Consider the following 16638-nt stretch of genomic DNA (forward strand, 5'->3'; position numbering starts at 1 on the left):
GTTGTGCTTTTGCAAGGGCTGCTAGCAGGTTGCCGGGGCGAAGCAGAAAAAGACGCCCTTCACTCGAAAAGGCGAGGAAGAGAGCGGGCGAAGAGCAGGGAGGTGGGAGCGGAGTACCGGGCACGGAAGGCGGGCGGGGCGCAGCGAGGGAAACTCAGCCCCCGTGGAAAGTCCATTCCAGAACGCAATTTGCTATATCCGCCACTTGCATTTCGCATGCAAATGAGGAGGGCTTCCCAGAGGCGGGGCTGGGCTGGGCTGGGCGAGCGCGGGGCTCGGCTGAGCGCGGCGCAGAGCGCGGCTCCGGATTCAGCACCTCCGGGTCGGAAGAGCCGGGCGCGCTGCGGCAGCATCTCCTCCCGCCGGCGCCGCCGCGGAGGATGGACGCCGCGCTGGGGCAGACCGTGCATCAGGACTGAAGGACCCCAGCCCTCGGGAGAAGCCGGTCGGAAGACCGGGAAGAGCGGTCAGTCCAACCTCTCCCCACTCGCGGTTTCTGGGACTGGTCATTTCTCAGTCCCTGGAGAGCGCGTCCTTCCCCAGGGAAGTGAAAATAATGAACTTTTGGAGGTATTGCCTTTTTGCTTTCGCGGTCTTCAGTGCGCTTCTATTTGTGATACTTTATAACAGCGAGTTACACCTGCCGGGGAGGTTCGGGTCGCTGAATGGCTCCCATCACAAGTACTTGGGGATTCATGCCTGTGATTACGCCTTAGGAGATCAGGCTCCTTTTTTGTGGGGGAGGACCTTGCCCTCACCTTTGGGGAGCGTCCCGTGCAAGGACTACCTGACCCAGAATCACTACATCACCAGCCCCCTGTCGGAAGAGGAAGCTGCTTTCCCGTTGGCCTATGTCATGGTCATCCATAAGGACTTTGATACTTTCCAGAGGCTCTTCCGAGCTGTTTACATGCCCCAGAATGTCTACTGCGTTCACGTGGATGAAAAGGCCACCGTTGAATTCAAGAAGTCAGTAGAGCAGTTGCTGAGCTGCTTCCCAAATGCTTTCCTGGCCTCCAAGATGGAGCCGGTTGTCTATGGGGGGATCTCCAGGCTCCAGGCTGACCTGAACTGCCTCAAAGACCTCGCGTTGTCCGAGGTGCCCTGGAAGTACGCCATCAACACGTGTGGGCAAGACTTCCCCCTGAAGACCAACAAGGAGATCGTTCAGTATCTGAAAAGCTTTAAAGGGAAAAACATCACCCCGGGGGTGCTGCCCCCCGATCACGCCATTGGACGGACTAAGTTCGTGCACCAGGAGCACATAGGCAAAGATGGCTCTTTTGTGAAAAATACTAATATTTTGAAAAGCTCACCTCCGCATCAGCTGACGATCTACTTTGGCACTGCCTATGTGGCCCTGACCAGAGAGTTTGTCAACTTTGTCTTCCACGACAAAAGGGCCATTGATCTTCTACACTGGTCGAAAGATACTTACAGCCCCGATGAACATTTCTGGGTGACACTTAATAGGATTCCAGGTATGTGCCGATGTGCATTCCAATTTTTTCGTATTCATAGACTGAGTTCACTAATACCCAACGCTTCTAGAGAAAAGACTCACTGGAGATTATTTGGAAAAAAAAAAAAAAACAAAAAAACAAAAAAAAACCCAGAACTTTAAAACGTAGAAAACTATTAGTCTGGTTGCTTTTTTTTTTTTTAATATTTTATTTATTTATTTGACAGAGACAGCGAGAGAGGGAACACAAGCGGAAGTAGGAGAGGGAGAAGTAGGCTCCCCACCAAGCCCGGAGCCCAATGAGGGGCTCGATGCCAGGACTCTGGGATTATAACCTGAGCTGAAGGCAGACGCTTAATGACTGAGCCACCCAGGTGCCTCAGTCTGGTTGTTTTTAGTGACCAGCTTAGTGCCCACTGTGTTGTCTTATAACTGTGTGCAGTATAGTGATCTAAGAAGCATGAGAAGCTGCCGGAGCTCTGGCAGAGCTGTCTTTGATCGTGTATCCTGTAGCTCAGTCGTGTGTGTGTGTGTGTGTGTGTGTGTGTGTGTGTGTTTTAAATTGAGACATAATTGACATATACTAGCTCAATCTCGTGAATGGATGCTTTTCATCGTCCTTGATAAGCACAGCTACAGCGTATTGAAATCGATTTTTAATAAGCATCCTAGAATTTATGACTTGAAATAGGTATGTTCCTTTCAGACCGTGTCACACAGTATCCCATTCATCCTCAAAGGCATCGCTCCAAGCCGCCCGGACTGTTTTTGGAATCTGTGAATCTTCTTTAGAAGTTGATAAATTAGCTCTTCAATTAAATGTCTCTAACTTAAGACCTGACCAAGTATCCAGGTGTCAACCGACTTGGTTCAACAAGAACCATCTGATCTTTTGTTGTCAAGGAGAATGGGTAAAATGAACACAGAGGGGATCAACAGTGGGAGTTGATCCAAAGTTAATTCTCAATTTCAAAGTCACAGATTATTGGAAATTCCACTTTGCAGTCTCTTGATTTCGTAGACTGCGAAGTCTTTTCCATTGTTTATGATCACTTGGAAAGGGGTCTGAGGTCTGCCAGGCCACTGAAGGCAGAAAACAGCACCGGCTTTCCTCTTTGATTCGGGACTGAGTTTCTTCTCAAAATTCTGTTTTCTGTCTGTTGTCTGAGAACACCTGTGTGACCTGTAGCACCTGTTCCTGGTGATGTCCCAATAAACCAGTTTCCATTGTTGTGACAGCAGAGCTGTGGCTGTCAGCCCTGTGTGAACGAGACCCTAATGCCTGCCATATGTGAAAAAACTCCCTGCTTCTACACGGAAGCTTGGTATCCTGGACACATCTAAGAGCGGTTTGAAGCTAGCTTCATAGTTGAAAGTAGATTCGTAGCAGTGACTCTTTTCTCAGTGACCCGGCATTCCTTAGAGCCACACTGGAGCGGTGGCCACAAAAGTCTACTCAGGGCAGAAAGAGGACAGGCAAGGTGACTGGGGACAGAGACCTTTTCTATCCCGTGGGCTACAAAATTGTCAGATCACAAAGACTTTTAGGAGGGGAGTAAACACTTTATCTGAGTGTAGGGAGTATTCATTCTTACTGTTTACAAAGTTTAAACACACGGCAGTATGCTGTTGGTGGCATCTCTAATACTGTTTTGGTTGATGGAGTTTGCTCCAGATGTGTGTTCTACATCATTTTGTTAAACTATAAGAAATAATCACTGTTACCCTCATGCACAGAGGAAGAAAAAGAGGCTTAGAGAGATGGAAGTGACTTGCTCCTCAGCTTGTCCAAGCAAAGCCGGGGTCTAATCCTGGATCCGTATGACCTGAAGTTTGAGCTTGCACCAGAAAAGGAGGGAATAATCATTTCTCCTTTCCTGTATCTGAAGCAAATTCTCTGGGTGCCTGGGGTGAGGGGCGGAGGGTTCGGTCAATCAAGTGTCCAACTCTTGATTTCAGCCCAGGTCCTGATCTCAGAGCCCTGGGTCAGGTTCCAAGCTCAGTGTGGCGTCTTTCTGCCCCTCTCCCTCCCCGCCGCTTGTTCGCACGCACTCAGGTGTGCTCTCCTAGAGTAATAAATAAAATCTTTTAAAACAAATAAGCAAATTTCTTGCAGAATCTCAGAATGGGGGTAAGGTAAGGGGGGTGGGGAGCAGGGAAGAACAGTGTAAAGTAAGTTCTACTAGACCACTTTAAGCTGGAATAAGGTAAGCAGGAATATGGAGTGCTAGGGGTGTGTGTGTGTGTGTGTGTGTGTGTGTGTGTGAGCACAATGAACTTGCTGAGGCTTAGCAGGGCCACTGTGCTGGCTGGAGTCACAGGAAGTTGCTGAACGGATTGCCAACCCCACACACCCTTCTGTGCCAGCTTCCTCCGTCCCTATCTGGAATGGGCTTTGGTCTAGCTCTTCCCTCTGTGAGCCGGTGGAAATGGGAGGTGTTCTTACTAAAGGCCGGTGAGGGGAGGAAACAAACACGCTGAGACTTTGAACCTAATGACTGTGAAGTGTCTTTTGAGCCTAATGACCGTGAAGTGTCTTGAGGACTTTGTCTTTACAATGAGTAGAAGTTTTCTTTCCTTTTTTAAAAGATTTTTTTTAAAAAAGATTATATTTATTTATTTGACAGAGAGCTAGGGAGAGCAGAAACACAAGCAGGGGGAGTGGGAGAGAGAGAAGCAGAGAGCCCCAGGCTGAGCTCGGTCCCAGGACCTTGGCCAGATCCTGAGCTAAGCCAAAGGCAGACGCCCAACGGCTGAGCCGCCCAGGCACCCCAAGATTTTTTTTTTTTTTTTAGTAATCTCTACACCCAAGGTGGGGCTCAAACTTACAACCCTGATATCAAGAGTCACATGCTCTACCGACTGAGCTAGCCAGTCGCCTCTCTTTCCTTTTACCTATAGTTTTGTTTTGTTTTTAAGATTTTTTATTTTTTATTTATTTGACAGAGATCACAAGTAGGCAGAAAGGCAGGCAGAGAGAGAGAGAGGAGGAAGCAGGCTCCCTGCCGAGCAGAGAGCCTGATGTGGAGCTCCATCCCAGGACCCTGGGATCATGAACTGAGCCAAAGGCAGAGGCTTTAACCCACTGAGCCACCAGGCACCCCACATATACTGTTTTTAAGCTTACCACAAAATAAACAGAAAAAAATGATCTTCATTTTAGGCACCCTGTCGTCTGTAAATGAGAAACAAAGGACTCCTGGCTCTGTTCCGTATTTACATAGGTCATATGCAGATATTTAGGAAGCTAATTTTTCATTTAAATGCTTAAGTTTTTCTTAATTTGGAAGCATTTCATAACCTGGACGCAAACAATTCGGTGGAACAAAAGTCTGCAGGGATCTTTGCTTCCCAGAACGCAGCAATGGCAGGTGCACGGAGCTCTCAGGTAGGTTAGTACAACACCTGCTGTTTCCTTGCTTGGAGCTTTCCCTTGGCTTTTCATTATCTTGAGATCAGGTTGAAGTTCTTACTGGGACGTGACCTCCATGACCTGACTCCTCCCCCTTCCGCATCCCTAACCTATCTCTCTATTTTGATTTTTTTTACTTGATGCCTCAGACTTGATGTTTCAGCAACTGCTTGACCCTCTACGCTTTGGCAATTTTCACTTAATCTGGGGGAAGTGAGGGGCTTTCTGCGATGTCCTCTCTTGGATATCCCTCTGACCATCTCTGTCTAAATCCAGTTCATCTTCTCTAATCGACCTGGGATGGCACCTCTTGAAGCCATCTCCAGTCACTCACCTCCCAGATGGGTGGTACTTAAGCTCTGGGTTCTCCTCTCCCGGAGGCCCCTCCTGCAAGCATTGGATTATCATTTCCCGCTAAACGCACATCTCCTCTGCCCTACCCCCTCAGTGTTTGGGTTCCTGAAGGGTACGGAATCGGATGATTGTCTTCGAAATAGGACCACCATCCGTGTCTTCCCCATCACTAACTACCCCACCACCTCCGACGGTGCCTGACTCGAGGGTTTGTAGCTTGTGGGGCAGATTGTGGGAGGGGCTAGATAGTTACCCGAAGCTTCAAAGGACACAACTGGTGTCTCCGGGTGGGGTGGGGCGAGGTGAATTTTCGATAGGAGGGATTAGAGAAACAGGAAGTAAAGATACTGCTTGGAGGTATCATTCCACCACAAGTCCTGTGAATGGTATCAGTAAGGGGAAAGATAACAGTATCAGAAAGACCTTGTAGAATTGACAAGCCCCAGAGTTCCGGCTGGAAAGTTAGTAGGGCAGTTCCTCAAAAAAAAAAAAAGGAACAAAAAGCAAAACCCTGGTTTCCAGGTAGTCACCCTGGGCCGTTCATGCAGTCTCATCTGGTTCCAAGAGAGAGCACTGCTGCCCATCCAGTCCTGCTGGTAGGACCTCTTCCTGGCCTACTCTGCTGTCTTTAATTTGATCTAGGCTGCTGCTCAGCAATGGGATTAGGAGGGAAAAGAAAAGAAAGAAAGAAAGAAAAAAAAACCACCTGAGTATAAGGAAATGAAAGGTTAGGAAAGACAACAATAGAAAGAAACTTGAAACATTTCTCCAGGTGTAGCTCCCGGCAAATGTAAACAGTGAGCCATTGAGGAGGTATGTGTTCTCTACGGAAAGGTTACCGGGCCCTTAAATCTGGGCAGAGCTGGATCGGTCCCAGTCCTTTTCAAAGTATGCATTGTGTGCTCTGTACATCAGCCTAATTTAGAAGTTAGTTTCTAGAACCACAAAGGATGCATTCAGTCATGCTGATTGTACCAGTGACCGGGAATTAGAAACATTGATGGCCTGGTGTAAGTAGTCCTGTCTTCATGAATGTCATAGAATAGTCAGGTCTACCAGAAAGCTGAGTGTGTGTGTGTGTGTGTGTGTGTGTGTGTGGCCAGAGGACAACCCACCGAAACTTCCATGGGTTTATCCATTTAACAGAACTTTAAAATGATATCACTTTGGGGGCACCTGGGTAGCTAAGCATCCAGCTCTTGGTTTTGGCTCAGGTCATGATCTTAGGGTCATGAGATTGAGCCCCATGTCAGGCTGGGCATAGAGTCTGCTTACGATTCTCTCCCTCTCCTTCTCTGCACCCCACTCCTCCCCACCATGAATGCGCGCTCTTTCTTTCTCTCTCAAAATAATTAAATAAAGGGGCGCCTGGGTGCCTCACTGGGTTAAGCCTCTGCCTTCAGCTCAGGTCATGATCTCAGGGTCCTGGGATCGTGCCCCACACCAGGCTCTCTGCTCAGCAGGGAGCCTGCTTCCTCCTCTCTCTCTGCCTCCCTCTCTGCGTACTTGTGATCTCTGTCAAATAAATAAATAAAATCTTTTTTAAAATTAAGTAAAAAATAAAATGATACCACTTTTGTATAGCCAGATAATACAAAATACACATAATGAGTTTGGACGTGATTTTTAAAATATTATATCAGTGGTTTGGGCCTTTGGGCCTATTTTTCTTCCATTACAAAAGGGCTTGAGGCTCTTCTCAGGCCAGGAATTTGGGGAAGATTTATAGTTTACAATTCATCATAGCTCTCCAGTACCCCGACTGATGAGTTTATATCATAAAATGGTGAGTTCCTGGTAGAGAAACCTTAGGCAGGTTGCCTACTATTTGCATAATTAAGATCTGCTGAAGCCGTAGGCAGTTTGAGGGCTCATTTATGTTGCTGGAAGCCATTGGTTGTGCTGTAATGTTTGGAACATCTTTACTGGAGAATCTGTGCCCAAACATTCTTTGCCCCCACCCCTGTGAAGGAGATAGTCCGGAAACACTGCTGTTAATTAACTTTTAATTCCTAATCTCTAGAACAACATTATGCAAGACAGAAGATATTGGATTAAAGTATATATGAAGATGTAATTAAATATAAATACCATTATGATTGGTAAATATTCACTGAGCTTAACATGGCTTGAATTCTGGCGGAAAGGATTAATGTAGCTATGATTTCAGAACTGGCAAGACCATTTGTCCAACATTCTTTCAACCTGCCATCACTGTCTACCGACTGCATAAGACAAGTATTTTCTAGAAGCCATAGTTGCCTTTTTTTAAGCAAAAACATAATAGTGCATTTCAATGACTCTTTAAGCAACACCATAAATTATTTTGCATGTCAAAGCCCTAGTAGATGTATAATTGATGTCAAAATTGTCTCTGTAACATGAGTATCTCTACACCAGCTCTCTGAACCATTACAACAGCATCTCCTTCCATCTGCCTTTGAGTGAGTCCACATGATACTTAACGAAAAGGACTTGGGAGTCAGACCAAAAAAGTTGAAGTCCTGACTCCCATTATTTGCTAATTATGTGATATTGGCCTTAGTGTGTGCTGACCCTCAGTTTACCCATCTGCAATGGTGGGAATAATAAATAACACTTAGTTCCCAGAGAAGTTAAAAGTATTAAGGAAGATCATGTGTATAGTGCAATGCTGTTCTCGGACAGAGTCCCAAAATCTGCTGGAAGGCCTGGTGAAGCAGAATACTGCCTCCACCCCCGCCCCGAGTTTCTGATGGAGCAGGTCTGGAGCAAGCCCTAGAATCTGTATTTATAACAAGTTCCCAGGGGGTCCTGATGCTTCTTGTCTAGGAAGCACACTTTTGAGTACCGCTGCTCTAGACCCTCTTTTATGGACACTGGCCCATTTATAGATCTGTAGCAAATGTTGGTTGTGTTGATTTCCTCCAGACACTCTCCTTGACTGAGGAAAAAAGACAGCCACCAGGACAAAGGGAAGTGAGAGTGTATAAGGAAAAACTGGACGGTGTTGATTACATGTAGAGGATGTTTTAGAGGTGGTGTACAAAGAGCTAATGGGAAAGTGCTGTTGAGCAAATACCTCCAGGGCTCAGGAATGAGACAAACCTGCTGATGAATTTTAGCTTTGTCCCTTTTAGCTTGGTGATCGTGGGTAACTCTGACCTCAGACTCCTCATCTGTACCATCCGGATTAACACAGCTACTTAATAAGTTGTTCTGAGGAGGGCACCTGGCTGGCCAGGTTGGTCGAGTATGGGACTCCTGATCTCAGGGTCATGGTTCAAGCCCCATGCTGGGTGTAGAGATTACTTAAAGCTTACCCAAATTTTTAAAAAAAAATCAAGTTCTGAGAATTAAAGGAAAACGTTGAGTGTAAAGTGACAGGATAAGTGTTCATCTACTTAGTAATACGAATATACATAAAGAAAACCTTAATGTGACCTCGAATTCTTAAACTAAGGAGATCCTCAAGGTGTTAAATAAAATTAATTTAAGTATCTTTTTACAAAAGAATATCTAGTCTATGACTCCACCACCATGTACAACTGGATATAGATATATACCCAAAGAGAACCAGGAGGAGGGGTGCCTGGGTGGCTCAGTGGTTAAGCGTCTGCCTTTGGCTCAGGTCATGATCCCAAGGGTCCTGGGATTGAGCCCCACATGGGGCTGCCTGCTGGGTGGGAAGCCTCCTTTTCCTTCTTCCACTCCCTCTGCTTGTGTTCCCTCTCTCAGCTGTGTCTCTGTCAAATAAATAAAATCTTAAAAAGAAAGAAAGAAAACCGGGAGGAAGTATAGGAAAATGTAAGCAGGTGCACATGTTGGGATGGGCACTTTGTCATTTTAATTTCCCTTAATGTGAATTTTTGAAACCACTAAAATAGCTCCCATTGTCCTTGTTATGGCCCAATAATGGGTCTGTGGATTAAAGGAGCGAGACTGATACAAAAGCGAAGGTTCAAGCAAAAGCTTATTTCGCTCCTAGCATCAAGAATCTAACCGAACGTTTGAGGACGCACCTCTTACAAGAGAGGGCGACCCTTCTCGGTTTCACAGACTAGCTTTTAAAGGCAAATGCCTTGCGGTGGGGCCTGGCCACGCACAGGTGACCAGTGAGATTGTAACACACAGAGGAAACTCCACAGTGATGCTAGGTGACCAACTGAGTTACAATTTACCCTAGTAGACATTTGAACCAGCTTATCACCTTGGTTGGGATTGGGGCCCAAAAGGCTCCCAAAGGGCGGTGCCCATACTCCTTGGTAACCAGGGAGAAAGTATGCACCACCCCCATTGATCGGATCTCTCCACCTGGCCTCACCCACCCTTGTATCTGGGCTTTGTTACCTGGAGCTGGTTTCCGGGACTTGTTTTAAGTGAATCCCCTGAGGGAGGGGGAGCCGGGATAGTTTAACTTGAATGAAAGCCTCTTGCTAAGTAGGTCCTTACAGTCCTCATATGAATATTGCTAAGTGTGTATTATCCTTAAGAAGAGTTTCCTTAAAAATCCAAAGGATGTCAGTAGTGTCTTCAGGACTTTATTTTTGTGGTCACTTCAGGTGAAAGGAACAGGAATTGGGATTCATAGATTGTTTTCTGAAATCCCACCATGTACCAGAAGGGACTTACGTGGTATTTGTTTAGAACATAATATAATTTCTCACAAAGGGAAATTAGCACAGCCAGGACCCAAAAGAAGCGAGAGCTTTTTCACAAGCATTCTATACAGGTTTTTGCTGGCGTAGCCACATCCTTCCCATTTTGGGTGTTCAACTTCCTCAAAGTTAAAACAAACGCAGCCCCTCCTAGATACTTAACACAGGATAATTTATAAACCCTAATGCAAAATTCACCGGCAGGCAGCATCATAACCCTCTTGTGCCCACCAGCCAGTTTCTGCAGCTACCAACATACTACACACACTCAAAGCCAGAAAGCAAAATTTACGAAAAATCATTGAATAGATACAATTCTCAGACATGAGTTGCTTCCTCTTATCAAAGGAAATCTAAAATTCCAATAGTCCAGGCTGGGGCTTTCTATGTATTCCATGATAATGATTTGCTGAAAAGTGAAAATCTTTTTATCCAACCTAAACTTTCAGGATATATTACATCAACCAGACTATGTTTCCCCCCACCCACCCTTTTTTTCCCCAGTGGACAAAGCCGAGTCTACAAACTCTTTAGGCCTTAGAAAGCAAGAGTCAGAATAATGCTTGTTAAGATTTCCCTTCTCTTGGCCTTCCTCTTCATGCTGGGAAAATGGGAAGAGTATGTTACTAGGAGTGGTAAAACCGATTTAGTGAGGTAGACCCTTAACACCTGCAATGTTTTAGAGATAACTTTTGTTCATCTCTTGTTGCTACCAAATATCCACTTCCTCGATTTAGTGGGGGGGGGGGCGCCCGCTGTGTGTTTGTGGAATTGACACAAAGATACTTCGCTATCAGCTACATGTAAATGTGTTTACCATGACCACTGGTTCTCCCAGGGCCGCCTCTGGTGGCTTCAGTCGACTTAATTTTTCACATGTGTGATTTCATCTGAGATTCCCCGGGTTTCAAGCTTCTGAGCTTGGCGTGAAGCGCCTGTCATCTTGCAGGACTGTGCGGAGGGACCAGTTTCGACATTGGCACCCCAGCCTCCCCAGTTAGCAGCTGGTCTGACCCTGGGGGAGTTTACTTTTACCGACCCGGGGCCTCAGTTCGTCTTTGGTTTTGGGACATTAGAGAAAGTGTGGAAGGTATTTGGGAATTTATTAAAAAGTGAGATTTGTGTATTGGGCGGTTCTGGTTCAGTTTCACTTCCTAATTACCAAATAGGTAGAGTAATGCATTTCACAGCAGTGGCCCTGACTGGCTAGTATTTCTTTTCCAAGATGTTTGTGAAAGAGCCAGAAGAATCTTGGGATGCCTTTGTGGATGACTGTTTTGGATGACCCCAGAGGACACCCCAGAATTAGAACAGCAGGGACGCCTGGCTGGATCAGTTGATTGAGCACCTCACTCTTGATTTTGGCTCAGGTCATCATCTTGGGGGCGTGGGATCGAGCCCTAGGTCAGGCTCCCAGCGCGGTGGGGAGTCTGCTTGAGATTCTCTCTCTCCCTCTCTCTCGGCCCCTTGCCCTCTCTCACCTTTGCTCTCTAAAAAAAATAAGTAAATCTTAAAAAAAAAAAAAATTAGAGCACGTTTTTGGACTTGAGTCTTTTGTTGTTGTTTTTTTTTTAAGATTTTATTTATTTATTTGACAGAGAGAGAGAGAGAGAATGAGATCACAAGCAGGCAGAGAGATAGGCAGTTCAGCCTGTCTGAGAGACAGGGGGAAGCAGGCTCCCTACTGAGCAGGGGGCTGGATGCAAGTGAGCCAAAGGCAGAGGCTTAACCCACTGACCCACCCCGGTGCCCCTTGGACTTGGAGTTTTTTAAACACTACACGCTGCACATCTAATACTAAATAAATGGACCGTAAGTGCTACGAGCATGATGTGAATGTTTTATTTTCCTTTTTATAAGTTCTTCAAACTCTAGCCACTGGACCATATAAGAAGGGCCAATGACCTAGATATACGCACTGCAAAATTATCTTCTAACCTCTACTCTATCCTCTGTCTTTGATTAGCTGTATGACCCTAGGTAAGTCACATAACTTCTTTGGGCCTTGGGTTCCTCCTCAGTAAAAGGAAAGAATTGGGCTGGGTGAGCTCAAAAAAGTTCTCCTGCATTATTTTGCTTTAGCTCTGGCGCATGCAGTGGGCAGAAACTTTACTCATTCATTTACAAATCTGCTGGCTGACCTTGTGCAGTTAACTTGTCCTGTGTGGGCTTCTGTTGACTCATCTGTAAAATGGAGACAATACTAGCAACTTATAAGATGATCGAGAGGGTCCTCCCGGCTCAGCCTTTGTTGATTCTGGGACCATTTCTGTTCTGCCCCCTTTCCCAGTATAGAATTACTGGAACAGCGACCTCTGGGCAATGAATTTCTCTTCTCTCCTTGTTACGGTCACTATGTCTGTGTTTAGATGCCAACCGCTACTCCTGCCATGACTTCTTAAAATTCGGGCCAGTCATCGTAGGCAGTGGATGGAAGTGATTTTTGTGCTGTAAAATTTCTAACCAAATGAGGATGTTAGTTGCTGAGTACTAACACGTTATCTCCATTTGCCTGGCTGTCTTAATATAGCACATTTCTCCTTGTTCGGGAGCGTATTTTCTGGGCACGCCCATAAATACTGAGCTCGAGGGAGGCCAGTGTAATACGTCACCGTGGGGGAGGGAAAGAGGCCTTCTGGAGCCAGACTCCTTGGCTTCAAATGCAGTTTTTCAGATTCCTAGTGTTTACAATTTGAGGCAAATGATGTAATCACTCTGAATCTTGGTTTCAGTACTTGTAGAGCGGGGACGATAATAGTACCAACCCTTGTAAGTGAATTACGTGTAGTAAGACATTTTCAAATGCCAAAAGTGGTGTCTGGTGCCTGGTAAGTAGTAATAACTATTAGCTTATTAGTAATAACTATTAGCTTTTTGTTTTTGTTGTTTTATTCCACCCAATTGTCCTCACTAAGAGACAACAGGTACTGAAAAAACACAATTTTTCCATGACGCGAAGGCTTCTGAGATTACCACAAAGGATCTGGAAGATGTTCTAGAACTCCGACAAAATCAGTTTGAGTTTCTCCCTCCCCCCAGCTTCCAGTACTACTCACCTGTGTGGGAACGTGAGAGGAACAGAGTAACTGATCGTAAAGCACTGGTTAGTGAGAGTATTTATCGCATGGGCATCATTTGTGGGTGCGCAAGCTCATGCTTAGGTATGAGGAAACACAGATGACCAACAGCAGTCCTACCTCAGTGTTGACATCTTGACTCTTGAGGATACCTGCAGTTTCCAGATCATCTGAATCTCCTCTCTCTGCCCCAGCTGGGAAAAAAAAAAAGTGCGGTATTGTTTCCAGCAGAATGAGGAGGCACCAGGCATCCTCACCAGGATGAAACAGGGTGCCTCAGGAAGGGGCATCTGGTCCATCTCCCGGTCCGCTTCCATCCACTGTGTCCCAAGAAGGACATGGGGAGTGAGGAGTGCGTCAGATGAGACAGACATGGCCTCATTTACCCTCAGAGTCCTCCAGTGGGCCACATGGAATTGAGAACTGTGGTAGAAGTTTGGGGTGCCTGGGTGGCTCAGTGGGTTAAAGCCTCTGCCTTTGGCTTGGGTCATGTTCCCAGGGTCCTGGGATCGAGCCCCGCATGGGCTCTCTGCTCAGCGGGGAGCCTGCTTCCCCCTCTCTCTCTGCCTGCTTATCTGCCTACTTGTGACTTCTGTCTGTCAAATAAATAAAATCTTAAACAATCTGAGGGTTTTGAAGGGTCGGGGGGTGGGAGGTTGGGGTACCAGGTGGTGGGTATTATAGAGGGCACGGATTGCATGGAACACTGGGTGTGGTGAAAAAATAATACTGTTATGCTGAAAATAAATAAAAAATAAAAAATAAATTTTTAAAATAAAAGAAAAATAAAAAGAATTGTGTGAGAAAGAGTGGGGGCCCCCTTCCCTCAAAGGGGAAGGGGGGCCCAAATCATGTCTTTTTCTAGCTTGTGATTGGGAACATCCCTTCCATTCTTCAAACTTCCAACTGAGGAATGGTACGGCCAATCTCACAGCAGTGATGGGAAAGGAGGCACGTGTCGTGAGAAGTGAATCATGTGGTCACTCTTAACTGTACCGTGACTTTGTAACTGGTAACTTAACTCCAGCCAGAACTCTGAAGCCCGTAATGCCACTGATGCACAGAAGGTGCTCCCTGAATGTGGATTTGGGGGTAAATTCTGTTTTTGTTTTAAGTGGACCATACTAGAAACAGTGAAAACTTGGAACGGGCTACTTCAAGAACAAAATGACTGTGAAGCGGAACGGGTAATTTCCTTCTGGAGCTGGCAATATGTTCCCTTCACTTAAGTTTAGAGAAACCAAGCCCAGGAAGGAGAATTGATTGTCTGCGACATGAAGATGGGATTTCTTTCTTGCTCTTCTTTCTTTCTTTTATTTTTTTTTTTTTAAGATTTTATTTATTTGTTTGAGAGAGAGAGCACAAAGGGAGAGGGAGAGGGAGAAGCAGACTCTCTACTGAGCAGAGAGCCCAATGTAGGGCTCCATCCCAGGACCCTGAGATCATGACCTGAGCTGAAGGCAGACATTTAACTAACTGAGCCACCCAGGTGCCCCAAAGATGGGACTTCTAAGTCATAATACAGTAGTCTGTATATTTAGTACTTCTCACCATTTCTTTCTGAAATACTCTAGATTTTGGAGCAAAAGAGCAGTAACATTTTGTTATGTATGTTATCTAATACTGAAAGTTTAGTCTTAATGATGCGACTCTATAAATGTGTTCCAAATTTATCAAAAAAGGTAATGAATAGTATTTGTCAAATGAAAATCTCTATTGGTCTACTACAAAAGGGAACTTTTCCATGTATCCATTTACCATGAAGGAGACCCGTTCTGTTACACAATACTGTTGAATTTGAAGAAGCTTCCTTTTTTATTTTTAAATTTATTTAAATTTATTTTTAAATTTATTTTAAATTTTAGGCACCTTTTGGTGTCCGGTCCCATGTGTTCTGATAGTTACATCACGTCATGGGTCCATTACCACATTGGCAGAGTCTGACCTGTTCTCTGCCCTGTGGTTTTGCCTCTTCCAGAATGTCATAAAAATGAAATCCTAGAATATGCCACCTGTAGGGTCTGGAAAAGAAGCTTCTTATTCAGCCTTTTAAAAAATCTTAATAAATTTTGTGTGTTCCAGGGTGAATAGTTTGGAGTGCAAACTGCGACAATGGTGAATGATTTCTTACAGACGTTATGGCCTCATAACAGCTGTTGATAACTGGTTCCATTTGGCAGACTTTCCCCATATTATTTATTTATTGTTTGCCATGAATAATAGAATCAGCTGGATCTCTTATTATTAAAAAAAAGCATGATCATTTTTTAGTAATATTATTCCCTGGGGTAAATAAACTAAAAGTAAATTCGGTATGTAGTTATATCATTACTAAGCTTCCATTTGGTAAGGTTCTGTTAGCTTTGACTTGACAGTATCTGTGATTCAGAATACTGACAGTCCCCGACTTAGGATGGTTCTGGTTCTACTTACTCTTTTTCAGCGTTAGGGTGGCGTGAATGTTAATTCTCATCAGGTAGAAACTGCACTTTGAATTTTGAATTTTAATCTTTTCCCGGGCTGGTGCTACTCTGTCCCCTCTCGTGGGCATCAGCGGCAAGCTGCAGCTCTGGGTCAGTCCCCATCTGATGGCAAGGGTCCGCAGCTGATGGACCGACAAATTCTGTATACAGACAACGGTTCTGGTTTTCACTTTCAGTAGTGTTCAATCAATTACGGGAGATAGTCAACACTGTGTTATCAGATAGGTTTTGTGGTAGATGGTATTGCCCAGCCAGAGGCAAAAGGGGTGTTCTGAGCATATTTAAGGTGGGCTAGACTTAAGCATTGATGTGCAGTAGTTCAGGTGTCTTAAATGTATTTTCAGTTTGATATTTTCAGTTTACAATGAATTTATTGGGACTTAACCCCATTGTAAGTCAAGGAAGATCTGTAAATCATAGGAACATCACGGGCTTCATTGGAAGAATAAGAGTAACAAAACTGTATTTCACTTTTCTTCCAGTAACATGTGACAGATTCACAAAACTTCCATTGTGAGTCTTTTTAGTCAGTCATACGAAAGCATCATTAATGAGCACCTCTCTTATTAAAAGAACTCATCTGGAGGGCACCTAGCCAGTTCAGTCTGTAGACAGCGTGACTCTTAACCTCAGGGTTGGACGTTCAAGCCCCACATTGGGCGTGGAGCCTACTTAAAAAACAAACAAACCAAAACTCATACAGAAGAGGATTTGTCTAGATTTTTGGGTGCCTTGAGAGTTTATCCTTTACTACAAATGAAATGCATTAGTCATTGGTCTTGTATTTAGTCCATAATTCAGAGTTTCTAACATACTGAAATAACTGTCATACAAATTAGAACACCAGTGTCAAGTACTTCAGAGTGAGGGCCTCGAAACCCAAGAGCTGGAGACTCAGAACTAGCCCCGTGATCCCAAGGATGACCCAGGGCAGGGGCAGAGGGACCAGGGCAAAAAACCGATGGGCACAACGTTTCTTTGAAGTCTCAAGTTTTATTTTACAAATTTATAAAAAATATCACATTCCTACACATCTGTAACTTTATTAACTGTACACTGAAAATACTCCCTAAACGTAAGCATAAATCTTAGACTCAATCACTGAATTTTCAACTGATCTTACTTGACCTGCACAAGAAAATAGTTACTGCTAATACTCCAGGAAACCACTCTAGTTGCTTCCAAGAGTGACAAGCATTCCCAATCCCCCAAA

General features: G+C 44.8%; 1 protein-coding gene across 3 annotated transcripts in view; it reads left to right on the forward strand.

Annotated features, from left to right (window-relative positions):
- The first annotated feature begins 276 nt into the window (after positions 1 to 276).
- LOC101681334 (glucosaminyl (N-acetyl) transferase 2 (I blood group)) overlaps positions 277 to 16638 on the forward strand; it is a 36580-nt gene continuing 20218 nt past the window's right edge. For 2 of the 3 annotated variants that reach the window (XR_199527.3, XM_004753697.3), the window contains exon 1: positions 284 to 1481. Coding sequence is in view for 2 of the 3 variants with exons in the window: in XM_004753697.3 (XP_004753754.1) it covers positions 557 to 1481 (925 nt within the window). In the remaining variant the exon portion in view is untranslated. Of the gene's footprint in view, positions 1482 to 16638 lie in introns of all 3 variants that reach the window. The other variant, XM_013056832.2, reaches the window with a different exon arrangement.

The sequence above is a fragment of the Mustela putorius genome, unplaced genomic scaffold (genome assembly GCF_011764305.1).
Source record: "Mustela putorius furo isolate JIRA1106 unplaced genomic scaffold, ASM1176430v1.1 tig00003870_pilon_pilon_pilon, whole genome shotgun sequence".
Lineage (NCBI taxonomy): Eukaryota > Metazoa > Chordata > Mammalia > Carnivora > Mustelidae > Mustela > Mustela putorius.